This window comes from Pelmatolapia mariae, linkage group LG8 (assembly GCF_036321145.2).
Source record: "Pelmatolapia mariae isolate MD_Pm_ZW linkage group LG8, Pm_UMD_F_2, whole genome shotgun sequence".
Taxonomy (NCBI): Eukaryota; Metazoa; Chordata; class Actinopteri; order Cichliformes; family Cichlidae; genus Pelmatolapia; species Pelmatolapia mariae.
The window spans coordinates 18,721,034-18,748,255 of NC_086234.1; the positions used below are offsets into that span (position 1 = coordinate 18,721,034).

Genomic DNA, 27,222 nt, shown 5'->3' on the forward strand with positions numbered 1-27,222 from the left:
TGTGCCTGTGTGTGAGAGAGTCGCACGCTAGCAGTGTGTGGCAAAGGCACCGTGCAGCATATGGGTAGGCCCGTCTGCTCTGCCTGTTAAGCACGGGGAGGGGGGGGGGGAGACATCAAAAGGTGGATTTTATACCCCCCCACCCCCTCTGCACACCCGATTCCCACACCTCACTATAAATCCCACCCCAAAAGGAGCCATTTATGGGACAATAAGAGCCAATTTATGGGCCTCCAGAAAATGAAGGCAATTCAGAGGTGTGGGATGAAAGATGACAAGGGCATTCTTGAGGTTACAGCCGTTAGCTCGTTGCCCTGTGTTTTTTCACAACTCTACAACAACATTGAATTCTGAAGATGGAAAGAAGAGGTTGGGTATTAGAGGCCTGGAGAATTTAAGGTGCACCAGTTCAACATAAAATAAGTGCACATACCAAACAAAATAATCAACTGTTTTATTGAGTTTTTGGCTGCATGGTGTTCTGGGACTTAGATATTAGTTCAGATTTCACATTTAGTTGTGTGGCTGTGGATTTGTCTCAGCCTGAATGACCTTGCCTATCCCCTGGAGGTCACAAAACGCTTGCTGTTGAATACATACATAAAGACAATGGCATTAGCAGCTTTTTTGAACACACACACATGCTAATAGACAGATGCACAGGAGAGGTGGACCAGATCACATCTGCCTCAGAGTTACTCAGGTGTGATGGGATTGCTAGAATACTGACATGGGATGTTTGAGGGGGGGAAAGAAATCACAGAAAGGCCTGTGCTATACCTCAACTATTCAAGCATATACAATAGATCCCTGGCTTGCAGTGAGTGCATTGCCTGATGGGTGTAACAGCAAATCAGGCAATGCACTGCTGCTTTATCTAGCTGCTTGCATGGTTAATCGGTGAGCTACACTCAAATGGTGCATCTCTTTGAGGTTGCCCAACAATGAGTCAGCTACCTACATTAGGTCTGGAAACAACTCCCGAACAAATCAATGATTGCCCCATTTCTCTTTTTTTTTCTTTCTCTACTTCTTTTCTTTTTTTATTCATTTTGTTTAATAGTCTGTAATAGTTACCACATATCATTAAGGCCAACCTCTGTGGCTTCTAACAGCGCTGTAGGCAAGCCAAGTGTTTGTTGTCGGCATTTTATTGGCTTCCAGGGAGGAGGGTTGTTGTTGTTCAGTGTAATCTTGGCACGCCAATAACAGGTTTCAATAAAAGCAGCTGCTTTCTTATGGTAGTTGAGCCGCTCTCTCCCCTTCCCCTTTTTGCAAGTGTGTTGAGTGGAATAAATGGAGCGCTTCCTGTAGAGAAGAGTTTGAGTGTCTGCATTTGTCCAAACACATCTGCAGATTTTCTCTTTCTCGCTGTAGCTCTCAAAAATGTTCAGAAATCACTTGGTGTGTTTGTTTGTCTTTCTTGTCGTCTCTGTCACTCATTTCTACAGCAGGTTGATGTGGTTTATAAGCTATGACATAGCACAACAAGTTTAACCACACTGCCCCCTTCAGGATAGAGAAGGTTATTGCAAATCAACCAAGATGAAAAAGCAGATATTTCAAAGATTTTCTTGCAGTATTACATCTGTCCTTCTGAATAGGTTTACATACTTTTGAAACATAGGTGAACGACACCGTATGACTAAACTACATGTGTTTCATTGATATTAAGTACCTATCCTATAATAATTTCGGCACCATCAGCACTTTAGTGATAAAAACAATACAAAATAAAAAAGGGCAGTTCTTGCCCAAGTTGCTGCACAAAGTTCCCTTAAAAATCCTTGTAACCATAAAGTCTGTCTTATCTATTGTTATATTGGTTGTAGAATTTGTATGAAGATGAAATGAGGAGAAGCGGAGATGAAAATAAGAGCAGAAGGAATGTTAAGACAAGTGGGCAGAAGATTGAGTAAAATTAGAAATAAGTCTGTCTGAAGTGGTGTCTGACTGGACACCGCAAGAACATTGTGAAACAGTGTAAACACCATGATTGATTGCACACAGTCCTGCAAATGTAATAAAGCAACAAAAGTTTCAAAATGTTCCAGTAACTCTCAGAAAGAAACAAACATTTATGAGTAATATGTATAAAATCTTTCCGAGATTCCGAGTATGAAGCTTGATACTGACTCCTGATACTGTACAAGGAAATATAAAACGTGTTATCTCAGTTTTGTCCAGAACCAAAAGTTTGATAAATAGGAGTGAAGTCCTCCAGCTTTCTTCACCAAAATATCTCCTTTTCCTTGGCAATGAAATTGAAATTGCCACGACAGTCTACAGCTAAAAGATAAAGAAAAAGTCCCTGTGTAACTAAAAGATATCATTTCTCTAGTGTAAAATTAAGAAGCACACTGATAAACATTATTGCATCTCTGCTGGAATATGAACCCTGACACAGCTTAAAGATTCCTCTCTTGGTTTCCTTGAGGTTCCGTTGTTTTGGTTTTTTTCCTCCTCCATCAATCATCCTTTATTTTCTAGCCGTCTGATCCTTATTTCACTGTGCAGAGGTGGCATGCAGCAGCCACATGCGTCCAGTGGGTGGTCAAATTGTAATGACTGTTCAAACAAACCATACAACATTAAAAATTAACAGGGTTTTTTTTGCTTCTTTGTTTTGTTGGGGTTTTTTAACTATGCTGGTGGCATGGTAGTGTCAGTCTTTTGTTTGCTCTGTCACTTTGTTTTGGGAAATGTCTCTGTTGGACGACAATAGAAACAAAGCTTTATACTGATATTTATGGTTCCCAGGACACTAAAGTCAGTGGATTTTTGCAAACCTTATATACTTTGAGTCATATAATGACTCAAATACAAATAAACTTCAAATCAAAATAGAGTGTACAAAAACTGTATATAAAAGATGGAGTTTTGGATCTGAAAAATAAAGCCAATGAAGAAGCATCTAGAACCTGCATTAACTTTTCATTTTTCAGGTTTTAGGCACATAGAACGCTACAACAAGTCAGATTATGAAGGCATCTATGAGAAAAAGACCCTACTGTAAACTTTTTCCTATATGGTTTATAATCTCATTAACTAGGCTTGTTTAAGGACAAGATGCTCATTTTGTAAATTAGAGCCATCCATATATTTTCAAAGTTAGATCCACCTCTGTCTCATGACATCAAAAACCCATGGCCAAAATGCTCAAGATAGGGCTTCATAATTGTTTTATGTCAATCTAAGCAGAGTTACCACTTGCCACCAAGCAAGGTAGACAAACTTTAAACAATGTCCAAAGTTTGCAGTGACAGTTGGCGAGACCTGACCTAAGAAGGGGATCCCACAGGACTTCACCAACGTCATTAATAGTTGCTACAAAGGCCACTCGCTGACAATGAAGAGGAGTGGAAATGAAAAAGAAGAAAAAAAGAAAGAAGAGGAAAAGGAGGATACAGAAGCAAGACAGTGCTCAATGGATAGATAATAAAGATTAAATGTGCTAAATGCTGAACTAAACTAAATGCTGCTATCCTAAAGTATGGGGGAGAGACACTTGAAACGTACGTGTAGGCATCAGTTTTTTTCTTCTGTTTACTTTTTAACACTCGTTAGCATAGCTAGCCGAGCAGCCTAGTGTTTACCAACTCTGTTGGCTGTGATGTCACCGATTCAAGTATGTGTGGGCGTGAATCAGAGTCAGGACACTGGCAGTCATAGGTTCAAGCTAGAAGCTAGTAGTTATCACTTAGTTAACACTTCGTAACCTATCACCTTGGTCTTGGGCATTGTTATTATTATTAATATTATTTATGATCTTTGCCATTTCTACAAAAAGGTTCTTCCTGTCATTTGTTGTTGATGGTGTGTATTTATAACACAATCGGGCCCCCTGTGAATTTTTCCCTCACTACCCCAACATAACCTTGAATTTGCACGGTCTCAAGCACTGACTGTACAGATATTGCACTGAAAGAAAAAATCTTGCATAGACATTATTGTTGCCCTCAGGATGCACTGCAATCAGTTTCCAATCAGTCAGTTAGTCTATAGCACCAACATTTTCAGCAGTTTAAAATATGCTTTAGTTGTCATCATATTTTGTGGTGCTGCTTATCTATACTATTGAACTGGAGGTACAAATTTGCAGTTTGCAGCAATAACCACAGACCTCAAATTATCATCCAAATCACACAATGTCTACAATCAAATTGGTTTCTGGCAAACATATGGACTGTTTAAGTTCTGCACGCGTATACCCAATCAGCATGAGGTCAGTAGGCAACCATGTGGAACACTACAACCTTTGTCCCGGCTTGCTCCATCCGTACTTGGGCTTGTTTTTGAAGCCTCGGTTTGAACCCTCTGCTATCAGCCACCTGGGAAGTGAGTGACAGCTTTTATATGCCATAACACATGTAACTGATATGAGTCAATGTGACTCATCCAGAAATTACACACGACTTTCCACAAATTAGTTTCAGAGACGTCCCTCCGAGTCAAAAACAACTTTAATTTTCCTTTGTTCCAAATACCCTCCTGACTTAAATACAAGTCCATTTCCATCATCTTTGGACGGGTCCAGCTAATTTTGCGAAAGTCACATCTGACAGAGCCAAACAAATTCACAGAAATGCACCAAAGCTGTCACAAATATTGTTTTCGTGGACGATTTCACAGCCATTTACTAGTCTATCATGTTGTCAACTAGTCTTGTTGTCGCAGGCCTGAGCGGTCTGATCCCTGAGTGACAACATGTTCTGGTCACATAAAATGTACCGAAGCAGAAAAAAAGGTCTCTTTTTCCGCCAGTTCATCAGCGTGTTGTTTCCAAGAAAAACCTCACATCAGTCAAGCTCAAAACAGCAGCTTGTTGCCATTGCTGGAGCCATCTTTGCTAACAGCTGTGCTTTGTAAGTGCAGCACCTCATCACTGACTGTGAGCTGTAGTTTCACCTTTACTTGTTATCATTTGTTTCTTTCACGTGTAGTTGTGCAACCGGTTGGTGGGGGTGATGAGAAAAGCCTGTGTGACTCTTTGAGCTTTCAGAATGGAAATGATTAAATGTACATATGTAAGATTTCCATTTTTGTTCATATCAGCTTGGACCGTAACGCACCCTTGGGTTCCAACAAATCTGTAAGTCATGAAGCAATCGGGGAATAATCCTGGAACCCCAGTGCAAAACGAGACACTCGTTGTGATTAAAATCATTTTAAGCTTTAATTTCTATTTTAAAAAAATCATGAAAATACAATTAATTCTGTCTTAACTGACTTTTTTCCCAGGTTTAAATGACATAAAGTTTGCATTTGAAAGCCAAACAATGAGTTTCTTCCTACAGCAATCGTGGGGGGGCATAGATTTAAAAAGAGCTGAGGGGGTTTCCTAAGTCAAAGATGGTTGGGAACCAATGGTTTAGATGACAGTATAATAATGGTCATACGGCTGTGACCTCCCAAATGGATTCAGAGGTTATCCATGATTCACTCCGATAATGAGCCTCATCACTTAGGCTGTCACCCTCTCTCCTTTAAGGCCCCAGGCTAATATCTGCAGCCAGCAAAGCATGAAGGAGCAACATGAGCAGCAATCCCATGCAGCACTGGCCACTGTGATACATTACTGTAAGCGAATGAATAATTAGATACTTATTTTGCATAACACTGAAGCCTACTGCACTGTGTGTGACTAGAGTAGGCGAAGAACTGATGTGAACTGGTCAGCTTTTGTACTTGCTGGTGCCAGTTTCCACTTGATTTAAATACATGTAAACACATTTTCCCTGAGGTGCATATTGCCGGCATTCAAAGGCTTTTTTTCTTAAGCTACAGCAACACTTGACGCCAAGGGAAATCAGGCCTTGGATTTACAGTTCTTCAGCTTGTCAAGTACTTTAAGGAAATGACATTCAGTCATGGTTGCTTCCTCAGAATTGTATGTCATTTGAATGTGTACATGTACACAAACATGACTGCAAGGCTTTCAATGGCTATGGCGGGAGAGCTGTCTCCCTTTTGTTGGGAATCTTTACCTGTACAGCGTGCATTGCAGATGGTTCTTTGGTGCTTTTCCTGAGTTCTTTCAGTGTTACTTAGAGGCAGTCAAGACAGATTGCAACCTATCCAGTTAGGTGAGATCTGCAGGGACACAGTCTGCGATAGGACGGATCAGAGCCAGCACAACTGAAAAGCAGGGGCTCCTGCTGGAGGCCACACTGACGACCCCAAGGACTGTAGGAAGGAAACAAGTGGTTGAGTTCCGGCAGCACGCTGGCGCAACTTAATCCAAGCCTGCAAATTAAAAAAAGGTAATTAGTTTATTTGTATATACAGTAGTGTACATATTGATACTATAGAACATTGTACTATATTGCATTGTATTCGTTTAATGGTATCTTTGTGATCTTGTTCAGTTTTATGGGGAATCCTGGATGATGTACAAGAAAAACGGCGGTGCTTACTGATTTTTATCTGCTGAAAAGGTTACACAGCATTAACATTCGGATCTTATTACCACCAAGAGATCTCAAACATGATTTTATTCATGTTTTGTCCTCGGTCTGTTTCCAGATGTGCATGTGTCAGTGTTTGCTAATTTCTCACCTGGTAAACGCAGCAGGGGTGTTGAGGTGGTGAAACAGAGCCGGCTCACACACGAGGGAGGACCGCCGGCACGCACTCACACAGGACTGACCCAGTGGACCTAGGTGAACCCTCAGAGCACTTTTTGGTGGCCAAGTAGGGACAGATTTACTGCAGAAGTTCTTGGGTGATTTATGATAACAAAGAGAAGGAAAAAACTGACAACGATTAGAGTTTGAACCAAGCAAGAACTGAAAAATCTCTCCTATATCTAATGCTCATAAGGGAACAAAGGCCTGGGAGACACTCCTGACTTTAAATTAAAATTTAGGTTTAATTATTATATAGATACACATAGGGTCTTCTTTTTGTTCTTCCTCTTTGATAATATTCTGTTTGATGGATCCCCAATTGGAGAAATCTTTTTCTGTCAATACTTTACTGAACTGCAGTTGTGATCAGAAGTTTCCATACACTCATCATGGGCATGAATGTTATGGTATTGCTCTATTGGAATATCCAATAGGACCCAATAGTAAAGTTTAAGAATTTGGAAGTAGTCCTCCTTCTTCATTATTCCATCCACTTTCTGCAATGTAGCAGTACCACTGCCAGCAAAATAGCCCCAGAGCATGATGACACCCCCACCATGCCGGTACAGTGTTGTTAGGTTTGAAAGGCTCAGATTTACTCCTCCAAACATACCTCTTGTCACTGTGGCTAAATAGCTCAATCGTTGTCTCATATCATCATAAAACTTTTCTCCAGATGACATCTGGCTTATCCACATGCAAATTTTTAGTCAAGCTTGAATACATCGATTTGGGAGCACTGTGATGAAAAAATCGCTTTACAGTGATGTTGGTGTTCCAGGAGTTTCAAGTTCAGGGCAGGCTTGAGCCTTCATGCTTCCTGCGTTGTTCCTGAACCCATTTTCCCTTTTGAGGACCTTTGCAAAGAGGTGACACATCTGAATAACTTGTGCTTACGTACAACTGTCTGAATTATGATCTTGGAATCTGCAGTTGTTTAGAAATGGCTCCAACTTGTGTAAATCCACAGTTCTCCTTCTTAGCTCTTCACTGAGTTCCTTGGACTTTCCCAATGTTCTGAGGTCAATCCAGTGAGCACTGTCAAACAAATCCTTTTTGTGCCAGCAAAGAGAAAGAGTTGTAGGCTATCACGATCACTAACGAGATGTTAATAGGCTTTGGCCTGGTCAAGTTAAAAGACCCTGTAGAACCTTAAACTTATTAAAAGATTGAATTGAGTGTCTGTATACACCTGAGACTGTAAGTCTAATTTAAAACCTGTGAGGATTAGAGAAAATCCAAAATAATTACCAACTTGTGCACCCAATTTTTCATTTGTAAAGTCATTAAAGATGTATGCTGTACAATCATTCCACTCTGGAAAGAACAGTTAAAAAAAAAGAATTAAAAGCCCCAAATTATCGTGTAAAATTCTGACCACAAAAATTCCAACAAAGGCACCGAGGCGTCAACTGATAGGTTTACAAAGGCATGCACTCTTTTTTGAGATTTCCACACATTTCAGAACATACTTCATAAATCTGATTTATGACTGAAATTTGCTGGGGTACCACCTAATAATAATATTCCGTCTCTTTTTTCCATCTTTGTACCTGGTGAGTGATGTAACCAAGGACCCGCTTCAGCATTCCCACACAAGTGAACTCCTGAGGAGTGAAGGACTTCACCTGCAAGATCAGACATAAACACGCTAACTTAAATGGAATTTGGGGAAATAATATGTGTGCATGTTTGTACTGAGCATACAGTTTAACTTTGATTTAGTATGTTTAGTGGAAACTACCTCACTTCTTAGAATCGCTTTGACGGCCTCGCGTATGTCACTCTTGTTGGTCACATCCACAGTCCATACGTAAGGTTTACCAATGAATTCCTCAGCATAAGGGTGCTGGGAGGAGAGCTGCGATTGAAAATTATGAACTGTTATTATATCTTTGATTAAATATTGCCAGTATTTGGGATTCAACAATGAAATAACAATTTAGATAATATAAAATATTTATTTTCACGTTTTTTCCCCATGATTTAAGAGTTGCTTACCTGTCTTGTGGTGGGCTTGCCCTTGTAGAAGTCATTGTTGGCTGATGAGTGTGGAGGGTCAAATCTCGGCTGAATAAAGACACATCCCATTCCTATTGCCTCAATAGGTGCTGGACCTTCATAGGGGAAGCCAAGACCTACAAACAACTGAAAGGGAAGATTTATAATATTGCAGGTTATCCAAAATAATTCTCTGGCTTTTTACACTGTGATAGGCTCTAATTAGACCTTAGCTTTACGGAGAAGTTGTTGAAAGTGTTCCTGAGTCAGCAGTCCATGGTTTCTGATGAAGCTGGGCAGATGCAATGTGTGTCCAGGAGGCTGATAGACTGTGGCGTGAGTCTCCAGTTCTTCACTGATCACTTTCACATACTCATATTTACCCTGGAGATTACACACAGAAAAATAACAACAACAAAAAAAACAGATGGATCACTGAGTACATGAAATTCAAGCGTGTTCAAAACCAAAATATACATGATATAAATATTTTCTTCTGTCCTGTGGCGCTATTTATCCATCTGGTGTAAGCTTCCCAATTTTGGTGATACCGGCTGTAGAAATGTTTGCCTTCACATCAGCATAACGGAATAAACATCGCCAGTCTTGTGGTTCTCCAAAAAAAGTTCCAAAAAATGCTTTTTAAAAACAGAAATAACGATCAAGTTTCTCAAATAAAGCCACAAACTTTCTGTGAGCAACAGAACCATTTCCGTTCTACCAAAGTGAACCCACCAACCTGGCAAACATGCAAATAAATGGACTGGTATTTATATAGTATGGTATTTAACTGTTCTGCTCTAAATGAATGAAATCACACCACATAAGCCATATTCACCCATTTACATGGAATTACTTCTGCTCCTTTAAGTGAGCTCAACCTAATAGTTGCATCGAGAGAAATTAGGGGTTCAGTGTTTCCAAAGTTTGCTCAAAAATATTTGGTAACATGTAGACTGGAAGATGCCCTCTGCCCCCCTCCTAGCTATCTACCACTGATGAGACACTTGACATTAATGCTCCGTGTCTCATCTATAAGGTTTGTTAGTTGCATGTTTTCTTTGGCTGGCAGGCATAGTTTGGTATAAAGGCAAAAGCTTCACAACAATTGCCATGGAGCTTCAGATTTACTTATCTTTTAACTTTTCAACAATTCAAGTGGCTAGTACCCTTAGTAACACAGTTATTAGCAGTACCATCTAGAACCATCGTAGTCAGGAGAAGGCAGACATTTTTATATCCAATATCTCCAGTGCAGTTCACACCAAAACATGAATCCTTAAATAAGTAGTACTACAGGTCTGCCTATTAACAAGTATTTTTGAGTTTTAGGTGACGTACAAACTAAGATCTAGTCGATACGGTGGCCACGAGGTTTCAAACGCATTGCAACTTAAGAAAATGTCAACGTGTTTTTTTTTCTACTGCCATTGTGTTTTATTCAAGCTTAGCTTGAATCAGGGTGATCGTGGCTCAAGAGTTGGGAGTTCGCCTTGTAATCGGAAGGCTGCCGGTTCGAGCCCCGGCTTGGACAGTCTCGGTCGTTGTGTCCTTGGGCAAGACACTTCACCCGTTGCCTACTGGTGGTGGTCAGAGGGCCCGGTGGCACCAGTGTCCGGCAGCCTCGCCTCTGTCAGTGCGCCCCAGGGTGGCTGTGGCTACAATGTAGCTTGCCATCACCAGTGTGTGAATGTGTGTGTGAATGGGTGGATGACTGAATGTGTAAAGCGCTTTGGGGTCCTTAGGGACTAGTAAAGCGCTATACAAATACAGGCCATTTACCATTTTAGCTGTATTGTGTGTTTTTTAACAGTTGGTGTTTTCCTAAGGTTGCAGTGCATTTAACCTCTCATAGCCGTCAAGTAGAGGACTTCTTGGCATAATTTGTTGTGAATGTTTGTTTTCTGACATATATGCACTTTTTTTGGTCCTCATACCTGCCACATGTAGTCCTGTTTTCCATAGACCACCGCTATTCTGTCTTTCTTGTAGCTCACTGGCTCGAGCTCGCTTCCCTTCCTAACGGTCCCTTCACTCACAAAGCCCAGGAAGGAATTATCAGGAGTGTGAGCTGGAGAGAACAGAGCAAAGAGGACTTAAAGGACATCCTAAAATAATTACTCAAGGGTTTGAACTTCAGCTACGTTCAGAGAGAAAAAGGTAAAGCAGCAAGTCAGTCCAGTAAGTTTTTGGTAGAAATGCTGACAGACTTGAGCAGAAACGTCTCCCTAACTTGGTGATTATTTTAACTAAACTGTGATCAAAGACGGTGAACACTTATGAACCTATCTGCTCTGAAGATGACATAAAGAATAAGCTGATTGAGAGAAATGTGAAGGCTACTATTACCGAGGACGCTTATTAGGACTATAGTTGAATAACAGTTTATATTAAAATTCTGCAAGAGAGGAAAAACATGCTGTGCAGCATAAATCATCCGCTGAAGGAAATGAGAACTCCACATATATAAGAGGGTTAGGTGTTTGGATAGGCAGCTGCCACCCTGCTGCCCTCTGACACACTGAGGTAGGTGTGAGAGATGAGTATTTACTTTAAAAGGAATGTGCCAGCAAAGGTGTGTGTTCAAACATCGATTTGTAACCTTTGCGTGTGTGTGTGTGTGTGTGTGTGCTGTCCTCTTGTCTCAAGATACTTGTTTAAAAGACCTTTGCCAAATCTCCCCTCATTCACCCAGCACAGAATTTCCTGCTGGCTCCTTTTCAGCTCCACTTGTCTCCAGCGTCTGTCTGGGTTCACCGCTTCACACACACCTATCAGATATAGTAGTGATATGCAATGAAACACTGCTATGGTCTTGCAGCATGTGGGGGTTTGGAGAAAAGCTGGGAGTGAATGAAGCGACCTTTGGTTTCTTCTGCCTGTTTACAGTTCTTGTTTCCTGTAATCCTTCAGTCAACTGTCTTCCTCTGGACTTTTGCAAAACAGAAGCATAAATGCTTAAACATTCTCAAGCTTCATTCTTTTCTTTCCTCCTACCGTGTCCTTCTTCTGTTTTGTTTTCTTTCTGTCTTTTGGTCCTTCTCACATCCTCAACTAACACCCCCCTCCTCCTTTAGCAGGACAAATAAACAGTGTTCCAAGCTGAGGGATGAAGAGTGGCTCTCGGCCCAGGGCTTCCAGCTTTTCTCCATCTCCCGGCAGGGTGGGAAAGATGACAAGGAGAGGTGTTGGAATGAAAGCTCCGTCTGGGCACGAGGTTTATTTAACCTTAACTATTAATCCTCTCATTGTAAGGACACTTAGAGGGTTGCATTGGAGACATATATTTAGAGTGCATTTTAAGATAATTGTATCCATGCGTAGGAAAGACATAGGTACAAATCAACATGCGTACAAAATAACTTACGGAACATGGTCATGTACTGTAGAGGTTGGAGATCCCAGCTGCCCCACAGCGTTTTATATCCATGGCTACGTGCGTAGCTCGCAAAGTTAAAGGCCGGTTCAGTGCCAAATGAGTCCAAGATTCTGAAGCGACACCTAGAAAGATTGTTGATTTGAATCATTTGCCATTCATTGATATACTTATTACTACATGTTTTGGCGCATAAAGCTGCAATCATCATGTGACATACTTATATTTAAAATCTCACAAGGACCTGAATGTGTCGGGCAAATATCAGGGCCAATAAAAACTGGACAAAACAACATGTAAATGTTTAATTGCTTTGACTGAAGGATCTCACAGTTTTCCTACTTCACACTGAAACAATAATCCACTAAAGCAAGCTGTATAAACGTGTCATACAAGTTCAACTTTATGGAAAACAGAAGTAATTTTTGATTATTATTGTTATTATCGCTGGTGGGTTTTTTAATTAATGACAATAATGGTAGTTTCTAAATCATTTATCACTACATCAAAAGTCTTCATAAGAAAGGACTTGAAATGTACTTCCTATATGATCCAGAAAATTGTTTATGTACTGGTAATGCTTGAAAGCCAGTCCCATGGCTCCTTGGAGGTGAGCGAGGCCATGATAGTCGGTATAAATGAGGTCAAAGGTGAGGGGCCTTTGGATCGGACAGCTGCCTCTGCCTGGAGCAGCACCTATCAAGCTGAATTAATCACAACAAACACAAGTCAGGTTCTAGAAAGGACAACAATAATATTGTTTCCCTCTTTTCATCACTACAGTGTAAAGTAATCACAGATTAGCTGGACTGATAAACAGAAGGTTGTGTAAAACATGTATAAACTGGCTTTAAGGTCTGTAATTACATCATATATCAGTGATGCCAGAGTATAAATCCTATTCAGTCCAATTAACTAATGAAATTATGTCCAAATAAATAAAATTAGTAGTAGTAACCTGTGAAGTTGGTGCTGTGAGGTGCTGAAGATCAGGTTGTGGCCAAGGATTGTTAGGCAGGCGCTGAGGTCTGCCCACTGAACCAGTTCTCCTAAAGGACCACCTCTTTCCACCATTGCTTCAAAATGCTGGCCAACACTTCCAGACAGGGCACCAGGATAAAGCAGCACCTAAAGTATATAAAGTCCCAAATTATTATTTCATTGATTATCGACTATATAAAATGAAATACCTCAATAAACTTTAATCACTTATACATATACATATACCCTCATCTGTGTGGAGACTGTGTTATTGCTGCTCTTTTTCATCCTCAGACCAGCCTGTATCCACCGATCAGACATTTTTTCCACTCTGGAGCGGATAAACTTAATTGCTGGGCTGCTGTTGTTGCTGATCGCCTCATACAGTGGGAGTAGAGATTTACGTATCTCAGTCTGCAAATGATTATAACATGAAAGCAGTGAAAATGTCATCATTCCACATCAACAGACACAGGCGCATGAAGAAGCTACCTTCTTTGTATGAGCTTGAGGTTTCTGATGCCATGGCAGACTAGAGTGGTTTCTTCCATCTCGAGGGGGACAAAAGTCCTCTGTCTGGCTGAGGTAAGTCAGTACGGAGCAAGTGGTACCGTCCACTCCATAAAAAGCATAACAGGGGTCTGACTGCCACTGAGCCTGCAGGAACTGCCACAGAGAAACGTGTTATGTTATTAAACATGTTTTTTACCTGGTCAAAACTGGTATTTGTACACAGCAAAAACTGAACCATAAATGACACATTCAATTCACTGCCATTCATTTCAATACAACTGAACTCATTTCACTTTTATTTATATAGCACCAAATCGCAACAGCAGTCACCTCAAGGCACTTTATATTATAAGGTAAAGACTCCATAATAATAGAGGGAAAACCCCAACAGTGGCTCCCTATGAGCAGGTACTTGGCAACAGTGGGAAGAAAAAAACTTCAGTTAAACAGGAAGAAACCTCTGGCAGATCCAGATTCATGCTAAGGCAGGGCCTGCCATCTGCCATGATTGGTTGGGGGTGAGGGGAGAACGATAAGACACACTGAAAAAGAGCTGGAGATTAATAAAACTAATGATTAAATGCAAAATGGTGCATAAGCACAAATAGCGAAAACAGAGGAGTGAAGAATAAAGGCTCAGTGCATCATCGGAAGCCAGCAGACTAGGCCTATTGCAGTGTAACTAAGGGAGGATTCAGGTTCACCTGACCCAGCCCTAACTATATGCTATATTAAAAATGAAAGAGAGAGCGTCTTTAGGTAGAGAGTGAGTAGGTACCTTTTTAGATACTGTTTCTAAGATTTTTAGAACAGAGTACAATAACCTTACTTTTATCTTAATTTAGAAACAGGAAGTTAGAAGTCATCCAGGTCTTTATGTTTTTAAGACATTCCTGCAGATAAACTAATCGCATTTTGCTTCATGGATAGAAAGAGCTGGTGTCATCTGTATAACAATAAAAAATATATGGTGTACCTTCTAATTGAAGCATTTATAATGTAAATAGAATTGGTCCTAGTACAGAACCCTGTGGAACTCCACAATTAACCTTAGTGTGTAAAGAAGACTCCACATTTAGATGAACAAATTTTTTTACATTGCTTCCACATACAGTAGAATACAGCTTTAGTCACACTCTCTCACAAAGAGAGAAGAGAGATAAAAGTATAGATCAGGTCATTGCAATGAAGGAACTAAATGCATCTGTCAACAACAACTAATTTGATTAGCACTTGATTGTGTATGGACAGCCACACAGCATCTTTTCCATTTACAAGGACCAGTATTATCTGGTTTTTAAGAAAATGCACAATACTTGTGTTACATAATGAATTTAACATATTGGCCAGTTACAGATATTGCATCATAAAGCCATGGATGGAGCTGATACAACAACAAATCTATTAGCTAAGTAGGATAAGAAATGGAAGTCTTGTCTCTCAACTAGGAATAGATATTGACAAAGGTCATTCAAGGTTGTAATGTTTGCTAGGATGTCTGCATAGTAAAATAAATAAATAAATATAGTTTTTTATTTTTTTAAGCATTTTAATATAGGCATAAGCATTCCAATACATCAATTAAATTTGCACTCCAAAACATTTCCACTTTCTCACCTCCACCTTCTCTGCACATACTGGATATGCAGGATCCACTGGCACTTGACACTTCTCGTTGGACCCTGTGGGGTAACATAATAACCGTCAAACTTTTTTTTCCTTTTTATGGCACTTTTGAATGCACCATTATTCTTTAATTCCTGCATCAGTAACAAAACGTATACTGTAGAGTCACCTCAACTCGGCTAATGAAGAACAGCGGACAATAACTTTGATATACAACCTCTTGACTGAAATGTGCACAGTGAGTAGCAGCCATCAGCACGATGTATAGTGCTGCCATGCCTGTATGAGGTATTAGACTAGCGCTCTCAGAGACCCTTTCCCGTAAACCCCCCACCATCTCTAGCCCATGTCAATCAACTGGAATGAATGCACTCACGCACACCTGACACACCTGCCTCCTACCAAACATTCCCATTTACCATGCTGGCCCTTGCCAAAGTACACAGTCCTTAACTGTGTAAAACAACCTAGTAAAAAGAGAAAGAGAGAAGAAAACTTGTAGGCTGAGCTGAAGCATGAGCACCTAAAAACAGTGATATGCTATATGAGCACAGCAGAAAGAAAAAAAAAAACCTTCTGCAAAAACAGGAGTATGGGCAGACAAGTTGGTGAAAGGACTCCTGGGTAATTCAGACATATTTTATGAGTGTGAGGTAATGTAGGAGGGAGAGGGTGAGGGGCGAATAGGCTGGTATTGGTGGGAAGTGTGTGCCTCTGAATATGCGGGTGGCACATGTGGACATGCATGTGTATGCATGTCCACAGAAGTGTGTCTACAAGCATATCCATGTGATGGTGTCTGTGTGGCCTAAACTATATGAATTCCACTTTTTCAATCATACTTACCCATCCCCAGCACTCACAAACCCATACAACCCTTCGCGTGCTAACCGGTATGCGTAACCCGACTCTCACCTGACACCTCACAGGAGGGTCGTAACGTAAACTTTTTTCCCTCCCCATGCCCGGTGGATTGGTGCTGGCTCTGTGGGACTTGTTAAACTTCTATTCAAGGACTTCATCCCCCATAACCACCTGCACACACACTGACCTCTAGCCCCGCCATTCACACCTTCTATTATCACAGCTTGTTAATTTCACTGTGTGGTTAACCTTTTCTAAGGCTGTGAACCATACATTTGGCTCAGAGGATCACTGTACCGATACAGGCGCCCACAGAGAGGTAAGTAACCAGCCAATTATTGGGATTTTTTTTTATTTAGTATAGCCAAAGCACGGTTTAATTTAAAAAAGTATAATTCTTATTGGATCTTGAACAATGGAGTGCTTCTAATGAAGGGAACTCTAAAATTAAGTTAAACTAGGAAAGATTTATATGCTAATATGCCCAACCTCTCAGTGAAACCGAGTCAGCCAAATTTAATCTCCTCAAATTTGGTTTTGGAAAACTTAAACTAACTAATAATTTGATTATATGTAAATTTTCTATGTCATTTTGTTTCATAGGTAAATTGTTAAATTTAATGGAATCTGATCAAATTAAATATACTTGATTGTTATACTGAAAATATTATACTGAATATATTTTTAATAATTAATTATTTGAAAAAATACACCTTTGATTTTACATATTTCAGTTGCAAAGAATCTTTTTTTAGAGGATATACAGTTGTATACTGACAATTTACAAATTCTGAATGGAAAAAATGGTAATATAAAAAATGGTAATTCACTCTTTGCAAATTTAAAATTGAAGTTAAGTAACTATAACTTGGGGTTGTGCAAAAGTTTCGGCATCCCATTAAGTCATCTGTTTTGTATCAAGCTAAAAGTCTGTCTTTATTCTGTCTGCAATGTCCTGCGGATAACTATAACTCCTGAAATAGTTTTAGGTGGTCTTGTATATGTTTAAAATTCCCCTGCAAATTTTCAATAATGTTGAAGTCAGAGAACAGTGGGAGTCATTCCAAAAGCTTCAGCTCGCACTCCTTGGAGATTTGCAAGGTGTTATTTTATCAAATTCCTTTGGCTTTTTGGGCCAAATGGCACAATTTAGCATTTATTTGTCCCTCAAAGAAGTCTTTTATGTCCAGACATTGCTTTACGTTGTTCACACAAGGACTTTTATGATGAGGCTACATGTAGAAGCTGTTAGTGCAGCAGATAAGAGAAGTTCTTTCAAAAGAGGACACACGAGCCACCGTCTGTGTTTGTTTCTCTTCAGTCATTGATTTGAAAAAACACAGTAGTAACTTGAATTTTTTGAATTCTAAAATTGTTCAATTTGGCCATCGTAAGTGTTTTTTCCTTTCCCTGTTTAGTGCATAGTCAATGGACAGTAACACTTTATAATACAGCCCATAACTAAGGGCACAATTTTCCTGTAATTAAATAGGATTTCAATGTGTTTAATTGAAATTACAGTGTAAATATATTTATCTACAAATAATCAAAGGTAGGCAAAGTTAAGCCACTCTATATTTACCGAATACTTATGTTGAAAGAAGGAGAAATATTGTTTATTTTTCCGCTATGTTACCAATGAATAACGTAAATACTTAAGGTTACTGACAGTATCATTATTTCTTTGTTTCCTGTAAAAACCTGACTTTTTACCTCCTTCTTCTAGTGAAACTGCCTTTAGGTAGTTTTAGGCGAATATAATTGCAATTCCAAATAAAATACATTATAAAGCCATTTAATTACAGCAGAATTACCCCCTTAGTTGTGGGCTGCATTATAAAGTGTTACTCACTTTTTTACTCTCAACTACCGCTCAAAGAACTCTATGAGCTGCATCCATAGATAGGTTTTTAGCACTCATGGGCATATGCAAACCCAATGGATCCATTACAGGGTGCTTGGAGTTTAGTACCTTACCCAAGGATACTCTGATGTACAGATGCAGGAGCTGGGGATCAAATTACTGACCTCCTAAATTTGCAGACAGCTTTTGAAGTGTGTAGGTGATGATTGGCTAATGAGGAGATGTGTCTGAAACAAAAAGCATTATCTGCACTACAAAAATAAAATAAAATATAAAATGTCTGAGTAACTTCAGACTTCTAAAATTGACTTCTAATTCTTGACACGTATGATTTGACACTAGGACGATTCAAAAACACTGGTAACTGCCAGCACAACCCCTCAGCCTCCTAGTAGACACACCTGTGCTGTGAATATTTGAATGAAATTTAAAATATTCACAAGATTTTCAGAAAACTTCTTCTGACCTTGAGGTCAAGGTCACTGAGATTCGAACTCATCCAAGATTTTTAGTAGATACCCCTATGGTATGAATTTGAAACTCATACGTTGTCTCATTCTGAAGTTATGACATTCACAAAGTTAGGTGTCCACGCCAGCTAAACCTTCTCGCAACCCCTATGCATATGACTGAATATGACAGGGGTTTACTTTGTCTTTTGGTTCAGCAGATAGAGTTTCTTCCAGAAGTTTTTTCCCAGATCTCATCTTGACTACCACAACTCCCTCCTTTTAATTCCTACAGAAACTGCAAGCTGGAATTGTTTTTAGCTTTAGAGTCAGCAAATTTGCTCATTGCAGCTTTGAAGCTGTAATGAGCAGAAAATTCTTAATCACAATTTTTGATGTGTTTACATTTGAAGAAAGATTTATTTTTAATGTCTGTTTGTTATTGTAGGGGTTGTATTCCCTTTATTTTTACTTCAATAATTACCACTAAAGCAAATATTATTTGCTCACGGGTGCCCAAACCATTGAATACAAGTTTACAATTTCCACCCACAGGAAATAACAAATCCAAACTGAACAACGAAATACAAAACTGTCTCTTGAAGTCAAGAAAAAAGTGAGCACATATGGTAAGTCTATTCCTGTATCATCGTTTTAGTTTCCGTCAAAGAGAATCAAGGTTGGTAATTGTAAACACAATGTAAACCATGTTAAGTCATTTAAGAAATATTGGAAGTGATAAAAGCCTGGACTTCACCTGTGTGTGATCTACGGTTAACAAGTGGTGTTGGAGCTTCAGCCTGATGGTGGTGTTGGTGGTGACGGCTGAGCTGATCAAGCCTCTGCGATACTCTTTTCAGCTCTCTTTCTACTAAGCGAGCCAAACCTTGCTGGTCCTGTCTGAAGCTGGGAAAAAGCAGAAACCCACGTGTGACCACAAAAATGCACTATAAGTCATATCTATATTTAAAAATACTGAGCTCCACAAATCAATACCTTTGCAGCAGCAAAGTGAGATCATTTCTGGTCAGCTTGGAGCCATCTTTCTCTCTGCTCAGCCTCTGTACCTGAGTATTCAAAGCCTCCAAGCGAAGAGCCAGGTTACGAAAGCTAAGCCCACGCTGACCTGTAATTTAAAGTATACGCATAGAGTATGTCACATATTGTAATCTAGAAGTGGTATTATTAAGTCTAAAATGAATATTATTAGTCTATTAAATAAAGGTATTCATAAAAACACACTCTTTCACTACAAAGAGCACTATTGCATTTTATTTGACTAAACTTATTTGCTCAAACCTTGTCCCATAAACCCCAAGAAATGGCAAACTCAGTGGGTTAAAATGTGACTTTAAGGTTTCCTGACTGAGCAACAATGAATGATGAACCAGGAGGGAGACCAGTCTATTTAGCGAATGCTTGCACATTCTTTATTGGAGGTCACGCTAGTTCAAAATACTGACCTCACGTGCTTTAGAAAAGGCTCTTTAGCGTTCCAGTTTGCCGGTGGGACTTGAAGCAGACTGGGTTTGAGTCCCGCCCACAGCCCTTTGCTGCATGTTTTCAAACTCTCTTACTCTGCTATCCTGTCTCTCTTCACTATCGCTATCTAATAAATCAAAAATTTAAATAAACAACAATAATAATAATAATCAAGCAAAAAGAAAAGTCTCTGAGGTGATATACAGTCATGGTTAGGAGTTTACATCCCCACCTCATGGGCATGAATTTTGGACTTTTAATGATTTCTTTGAACTTTTCTTTTTCGAGGGTAGATATGATTGAGTAGCACAAACCTTTACTGACTTAAATGTTGAATTTTCTTTGATCGTCAAAGGGTCAAAGTATACATACAGACCCACATACAACCCCACTAATAGTTGGTTATTGCAGCAGCTTAATGTTAGCCTTCTTTAGCCGTTCCAGAACCAGTTTTGTTGTGTGTCTGGCATCATTGTCCTGTTGGAACACCCACTTGTGTTTCTATGTGCTCCAATCTTCTAACTGTTGATGTGAGGTGTAGTTGAAGAATCTGGAAGTAGTCCTCTTTTTTAACTGCTCCATCCACTTCGTGCAATGCACCAGTACCACTGGCAGCAAAACAGCCCCGAAGCACCGCGCTACCACCATCATGCTGGACAGCTGCTGTAGTGTTCTTAAATTTGAAAATCTCACCTTTATACCTTCAAACATACCTCATGTCATTGTGACCACTAGCTCAATTTTTTTGACTTGTTTGACCATCAAACTTTTCTACAGGAGGCATTTGGCTTGTCCCCGTAGGCAGACGCAAACTTCAGTCGAGGTCAATGGTGTTGATTTTTTGGTCTGCACCCTCTCAGTAAGATTCATTTCAGTGTTGACGGTGACGCTGGTGTTCCAGCAGTTTCCCATTCATGGCAGGCTTGAACCTTCCTGGTTCATGGGGTTTTCCTAACTATCTTAACCGATTTCCTCTCATCTAAGGGTGACAGTTTGAGTCTTCCTCCAGACCTTTGCAAAGTGGTGACACATCTGAATAACTTGTGCTTACGTACAACTGTCTGAATTATGATCTTGGAATCCGCAGTTGTTTAGAAATGGCTCCAACTTGTATAAATCTACAATTCTGTTTCTTAGCTCTTCACCAAGTTCCTTGGACTTTCCCAATGTTCTGAGTATTGGTCAGTCCAGTGAGGGCTGGTAAATAAATCCTTTTTATGCTCGCAAAGACACACTACCAGTTGTAGTCCACCATGATCACTAATGAGAAGTTAATAGGCCTTGGTCCAGTGAAGTTAAAAGACACTGTAGAACCGTAAACCTATTAAAAGATTTGTGTAAATTTATAATAGTCCTTCTGACAGTTGTAGACTTCTCACCACAACTGTACACGTACATGAAAAAAGAGGTCAGTTGCCCTACGTCACCATACATACATCTTGCTGACCAAAGGAGGTAGGTTACAGTGATATTTTTAACACTGACTATTATGACAAGTTAAACAAGAACCCTCTACTTCTTGAGTTTGGCCATGTGGACTGAGTATATAGTATCTGGGTGACCTAAACCAGCATTTTTCATTGTCAGAACCTCAGTTAGACAGCCCTCTAACTGTGAAAATAGCGACTGTATGTTGCCATAAATACTGATGATGATGCTTAAAGAGTTCAGAGTGAAACAGTGTAGTATATTGAGGATGTCTTGACCAAACAAAAATTCTATTCACAAAGAGCGTTTTAAAATAGTTTTGCTGGCATTGTGCATCAAATATTGAGTGCTACACTGGCTTTAACCTGTGATGCACAGAGAAAATCATAATGTCATTTCATCTTTGTTTGCTCAGCTGATTGTCAACATGTTATTACTGGCCTGCCAGGGCTCCTTTGGGTGCAGAGACAATGAGAGAGGACATGGGACCCTGCAATAACTTACAAGCTAACTGCATGACTGTAATAGTCCAAAGCTTGTAAAGATGTGACTGTGCAGCTAGTAAAATCATGTGTTTCTGTATGTGTACATGTCTGCAACATTTACTTTGAAGTCACAGACATAGAAAATAGAAAATGTTTCAAATCAAATTCAAATCATTCCTCATTTGTGTTTTCTTTTTCTTTTTTTCATATATTTGTCACAGTTACATGTTATAAATCCTTAAACAAATTCTTATAATAGACAAAGATAACCTGAATAAATACAAAATGCAGTTTCTAAATGATAATTTAATTTATTATGAGAAAAAAGTTATCCAAACCTACCTGCCGTATGTGAAAAAGTAGTTGGCAGCTAAACCTAATAATTGGTTGTGTCAACCTTGGCAGCAAGAAGTACAATCAAGCCTTTGTGATAACAGACAAATACTCTTTTACTACACTGAAAAAGAATTTTGGCCCATTCTTTTGTGCAGAATTGTTTTAATTTAGCCACAGTGGAGGGTTTTTAGGCCTGTTGTCATCATACTTACGCATCTTACTTGGGTTAAAGTACAGAATTGACTGGGCCTCTCCATTAGCCAATCAGAGGTGCACTTGCAAATGATCATTGTCCTGCTGCTTAACCCAAGTGCTACTGAGCTTAAAGGCAAAAACTGATCCCCAGACGTTGTCTTTCAGGATTTCCTGGTAGATAGCAGAATTTATGGTTCAATCAATTATGGCAAATCATCCTGAAGCAGCAAACTGGCCCCAAATTTGTGCATCAAAAATAAGCCTCTGCGAGATAAGCAGTTCAGAAGGTTGGAGCTAAGAGTTCACACTTGGAAATTGGAGCAGAGATGCCAGAGGGATCAAACGCTGGGTCAGAGGCTCACTGGATTTTATTCCTTGTTGCCAAAAAAATCCCCAAAAAACAAAACTAATGCTAGAAAACAAACGCGTTCATAAAAACTTTGTGAACCAAACATCTACGCTTTTATAGGTCCCCTGTCAGTCATGACCCCTTAGAATCATCACTTTTCTCCCCTGCGGCATCCCTGCCTGCTGTTCTTTAGATGTTTTTCTGGGTCCTTTTGTGTCCTCCTGGATGAGTCGTCAGTGCACTGTTGGAGTCATTTTGGTAGGCTGGCCATTTCTGGAAAGATTTGCCGCTATTCCAAGTTTTCTCTATTTCTGGGTAATGGTTCTTGCTGTCGTTCACAGTAGTCCCAAAACCTTAGAAAGCCTTTGTAAGCTCTTGCAGCCTATTGGATGTCAATGTCTTTGCCTCTCTGTTCATTCTTTAAATCATACCATGATGTGTTGATTTTCAAGCTTTTTTAGCCTGCTTCACTTTGTCAGACATGTTCTGTTTAAGTGATTTCTTGAATCAGCAGGTCTGGCAGTAATCAGGTCTCGGTGTGGAAAGTGAAACTGAACTCAGCTTTCCAAAACAATGTGGTTAATGACCGTTATTTCATGATTTAATAGGAGGGGCAATTACTTTTTCACAAAGGGCAGGTAGGAAATGAATGAATGAAATCATCCTTCAAAAACTGCATTTTGTATTTACTCGGGTCATCTTTGTCTAATATTAAAATTGTTTGATGATCAGAAAACTGTAAGTGTGACAAATGTGCAAAAAATAAGAAATCCTGAATTTTCATAACACGATATCAGTGCAATCGGGCATCATTTTAAGATTTAATATATCAAATAACTTTGCAAAACTGCAAATTTTCCACAGAGATGATGTTTGGTGATAAATGGGAGCTGGATTAATTGTGTGCGCTTACCAACAGCTATTCCCATGTGGTATTTTTTCCAGTACAACTACTGCTGGGTGGCTCTTTGTACACAACTTCTGGTGGGTCCCACAGAGCACAAAGCAATTGTGGCTGTGTGTGTCAGTGGCTTAAATGCAGGAGTGGGTTATACTGTCTGCTAAAAACAATTTTCCTAGAATTTGAGACGAAAAGCATTGGAATGTTTAGACAAGTATCATCTTTTGTGGTTGCATTTTGAAACCGATTCACTGGTAGGCACATTGTTCAAGTCTTTCACAAAAGAGCTGGCTCTCTCTTATGTTAAGTGTATATATTTGGTTACTAATCCTCACAAGACAGCTATTTTTATTCACTGTAGAAACATATTATGTATAAATATATTCCTATGTGTGGGATTACCACACTTCATATAAGTCAAGTGAAGTGAATTAAGAAACCTTCCCAAACAACCTTGTCTACACCATCTTAAATGCCTTCCTTTAGAGAAACAGTTTAGCCAGACAAATGATTTTGGGATTGGCCACAAACCCACAACTGTCAGACGCCTGGGAGGGCCCACCGGGAACTGTGTACAAATCTTCATGTAACACTGGCAAATCAGTCAGGTCAGATCTTAATCCCTGCACACAAAGAGCTTCTTTCATAATCACTGTTGCCCAAAACTATGGCAATGTGGGTGCGCGCTAATGTATTACCATTTTTGCATTTTCAGAAAAGTTTTAATAGGAAACTAAGTCTACTTGTAAACTAAACTGTGTGTTTGTGTGTATGAGTTACCCAGATCCTCGGGTGAGCTCCCTGCAGGATCATCTCTGGTCATCTCCAGTGGCACCCACAGGCTCTGTAACAGCAGGGTGACCACAGACAGGCACAGACACAGCACCAGGCAGCCACTAGAGGGCACAATACACAGAGAAACACTCTACAGCACAATCAGTAGTCACCAAGCCTTTTTTGGTGTAATGTACCTCCACAGCCCAGCAAAATAGACTCAGGTAACCTATAGCAGCATGTATCCTTACTTGAAACTGGATGTTATTCACTGTTGTGTTTTATGTTGACACACTGTAGAAGCCATTGTAGACTTTGTCCTACCTGAGAGTGGGTTTACTTTGACTCTAACTCTTCCACTAGTTTTAGCTTTAAACTATATGCTAATACCATTTTCACGTTATTGCTAGCTTTACCTATTAGCTACTCGTTTTAGATAATTATTTAAGCTGTTTTTATTACTTTAATATCCCGTTTCTTTTAGGTTAAGCCTACTTACTTGTTATTTTTGTTAGCAGTTGTTGTTGCTTGATGATAAGTCTACCTTTGGCAGACAGTTTAAGCTAACTTTAAGCTAACTATTTCAGCTACCCCATAGGTTTTTAAACTGACAAAGAATGTAATCGAATACGATACAGTGTTAAAGTCAGGAGCTATCTCTCATTTTTATACATGGCTTGGATAATGGGACATAGGTGATGCAGTTTACATGGAAATACAGTATATCAGGCAAATGCGTGGTCATTTGGTATGACCACATTTATTCTTCACACAGTTTGAACTCTCTTAGGCATCTTTCATGTAATTTTATTTAGTTTTCATTCATTGTTATCCAGGCTTTTTCTTTTTGGATGCTGGCGCCTGTTGTTCTGTTCTCTCTTGAGATGATCCCACTCTGGGCTTTGGCAGGCCAGTTCATGACTGATAGAGTTTCGTTGTGATTTTCTATCTAGATATACTTTTACTACATTGTTGAAAAATTAAGCTGTTGATAATTAGACTTTTTCCAGATGGTGGATCAAATCTGATGGTAAAGTCTGGCTCCTTGAAAGCAATATATAAAGAAGTGAGAGGTAGTTAAAGACTTTTGCATCGTATTGAACTACCTCTAAAATATTAATTTTATATATAGGTGTATTTTGTTATCAAATCATAATTCACGTCTTTTCAAATGGTTGAGGGTGTAGTTTTGCCTTTAATCTCTAAAAATGCCCCCAAAGAGAACCTGTCTGACAAGACACCATTTGCTGCAGTAAAATCAACACCATCTTGTTGTTATTATTTCCTTTGATTGTTTATTTTTATTATTTATTGGCCATGTATCGGGCAGGACATAAAACGTCACTTTTTAAAATTAGTTTTCACCATGCCCAACCAGTTAAATGTCCCTTAAACTTTATAAATTTGGTTTTAGTAGTAACCTTGATGCGATTAAAAAAACACACGCAGGCGGACTTTGCCTTTCACTAAATTCATTTAGTGAATGTGGAGAGCTAAATTGTTCCATGACTTCAAGTGAGGGGACCCTGGCGTGTAAAAACAAGTATTTGAAGATTTAATTGGGGCTTAGAGAGCCATCACTCTCTCTCACTTTCATCAGGCCAGTAAAAGTATTCACCCTAACCCGAAAACATACTGCATAGCCAGGCTCAAGTGCACACACAATAACTTTGAGGGCTCTCCTAGTGCCTATAAAGCTCCAGATTCAGATCCAGATCAAATTATTTTCCACTCAGTTGCATTTCATCAAAATTGTCAGTGCACTCATCACAAACTTTGAGCTGCACGGCTCAAAAGCCTCAAAGGAGAAATCATGTTAAAACAAGTTACTGAGTAATGGTTGGCCTACTGCTGGTGATATCACATGCTGGGGAGATCCAGTTATGCACCAAAGCCAGCTAAACAATTAGCTGTCAAAATGAGAATGACAATTTCAGGCAGCCAAAGGAAGAAAAGCAATATGTGACCTGTTTTTCTACTTTCTACTGCGAGCTATAACGGGACTGGGGCTTACCTACGAGGCCGCAGCGTGACACGCATGGCCCTCTGTTTACAGGGAGTAGGATGTCACTGTCGAAGTAATAACATTAGAAATTCCAATAAATTAAACATGCACTACACTGCAAAAGTGGTACAGTTACATTTCTTATTATCTCATTTGGATTGAAGTGACAGAAAAACCATTGTACTTTTTCTTTTTAAAATTGCAAATTAATGAACACACTTTCCAGCTAAACTCCATCAACAAATTTTACAGGCATAAATAGCTGTCAGAGTAATGCTGCTGCCTGCAGGAAAGACCGCCAGCTTGTTTGGCCAGTGGTCTTTCGGCATTTCTGTTATGTTCATTAGACTGATAGAGATGCTAAAAACAAAAAAACGCCTGTCACCAGCCTGTTGTATGTCAGTGTGAGTCATACACAGAGATGTCTCAGCAGTTTGCCTCACAAAACCAGTCAGCACACAGACAACCACACATTCAGAAACATCCTCACCTCTGTAGGTCTTCAACCCAACCCAGTGGCAGCCATCTGGCCTGCTTTGAAAACACAAACTTGAAAAAGCAAATAAAGTTAAGGACGGGACGCGGCTTGCCTCCTTTTTTACTTCTTTCTGCTCTCTTTTCCCTCCGTCTCTGGCCCTGCCTTTTCTCTCTCTCCCAGGGCCTATGGGTAGGCATCCTGCGGTAGTCAAGGGAACCAGACTCCCCTTTAAAGAAGACAATACCCAGAGTGCTGCTTCGGCCTTTCAGAGGTACAATGGAGCCCACGCTACTGGGTGTCACTTTCTTTCAGGCTCACATTAAGTGCTAGTAGTGAATTAATACACAAGCTGGGAACTTATTTAGGTAGCTCAGTGGGTGCAAAGCTTTGGTGCTAAATGAAATATTACAGACACAAGACGGAAGGAACTTAATGACAGTGAAAATCATAATGATGGTGATAGAACAAAGAAAATGCCCACTCGAA

The 27,222-nt window shown here is 39.6% G+C and overlaps 1 protein-coding gene across 1 annotated transcript; it reads right to left on the reverse strand.

Annotated features, from left to right (window-relative positions):
* Nucleotides 1-5,242: 5,242 nt before the first annotated feature.
* On the reverse strand, nucleotides 5,243-26,843 carry LOC134633185 (alpha-1,6-mannosylglycoprotein 6-beta-N-acetylglucosaminyltransferase B-like). Its single transcript, XM_063482055.1, has 18 exons — nucleotides 26,749-26,843; nucleotides 26,268-26,323; nucleotides 24,260-24,375; nucleotides 19,300-19,429; nucleotides 19,061-19,209; nucleotides 15,118-15,182; nucleotides 13,480-13,653; nucleotides 13,234-13,401; nucleotides 12,965-13,134; nucleotides 12,579-12,710; nucleotides 11,998-12,131; nucleotides 10,568-10,701; nucleotides 8,859-9,014; nucleotides 8,631-8,777; nucleotides 8,374-8,490; nucleotides 8,183-8,257; nucleotides 6,559-6,719; nucleotides 5,243-6,246 (listed from the first exon to the last, which is right to left on the reverse strand). Exons 2-18 carry the CDS (start codon nucleotides 26,291-26,293, stop codon nucleotides 6,075-6,077), a joined length of 2,226 nt encoding a protein of 741 aa, XP_063338125.1. The 5' UTR covers nucleotides 26,294-26,323; nucleotides 26,749-26,843; the 3' UTR covers nucleotides 5,243-6,074.
* Nucleotides 26,844-27,222: the final 379 nt, after the last annotated feature.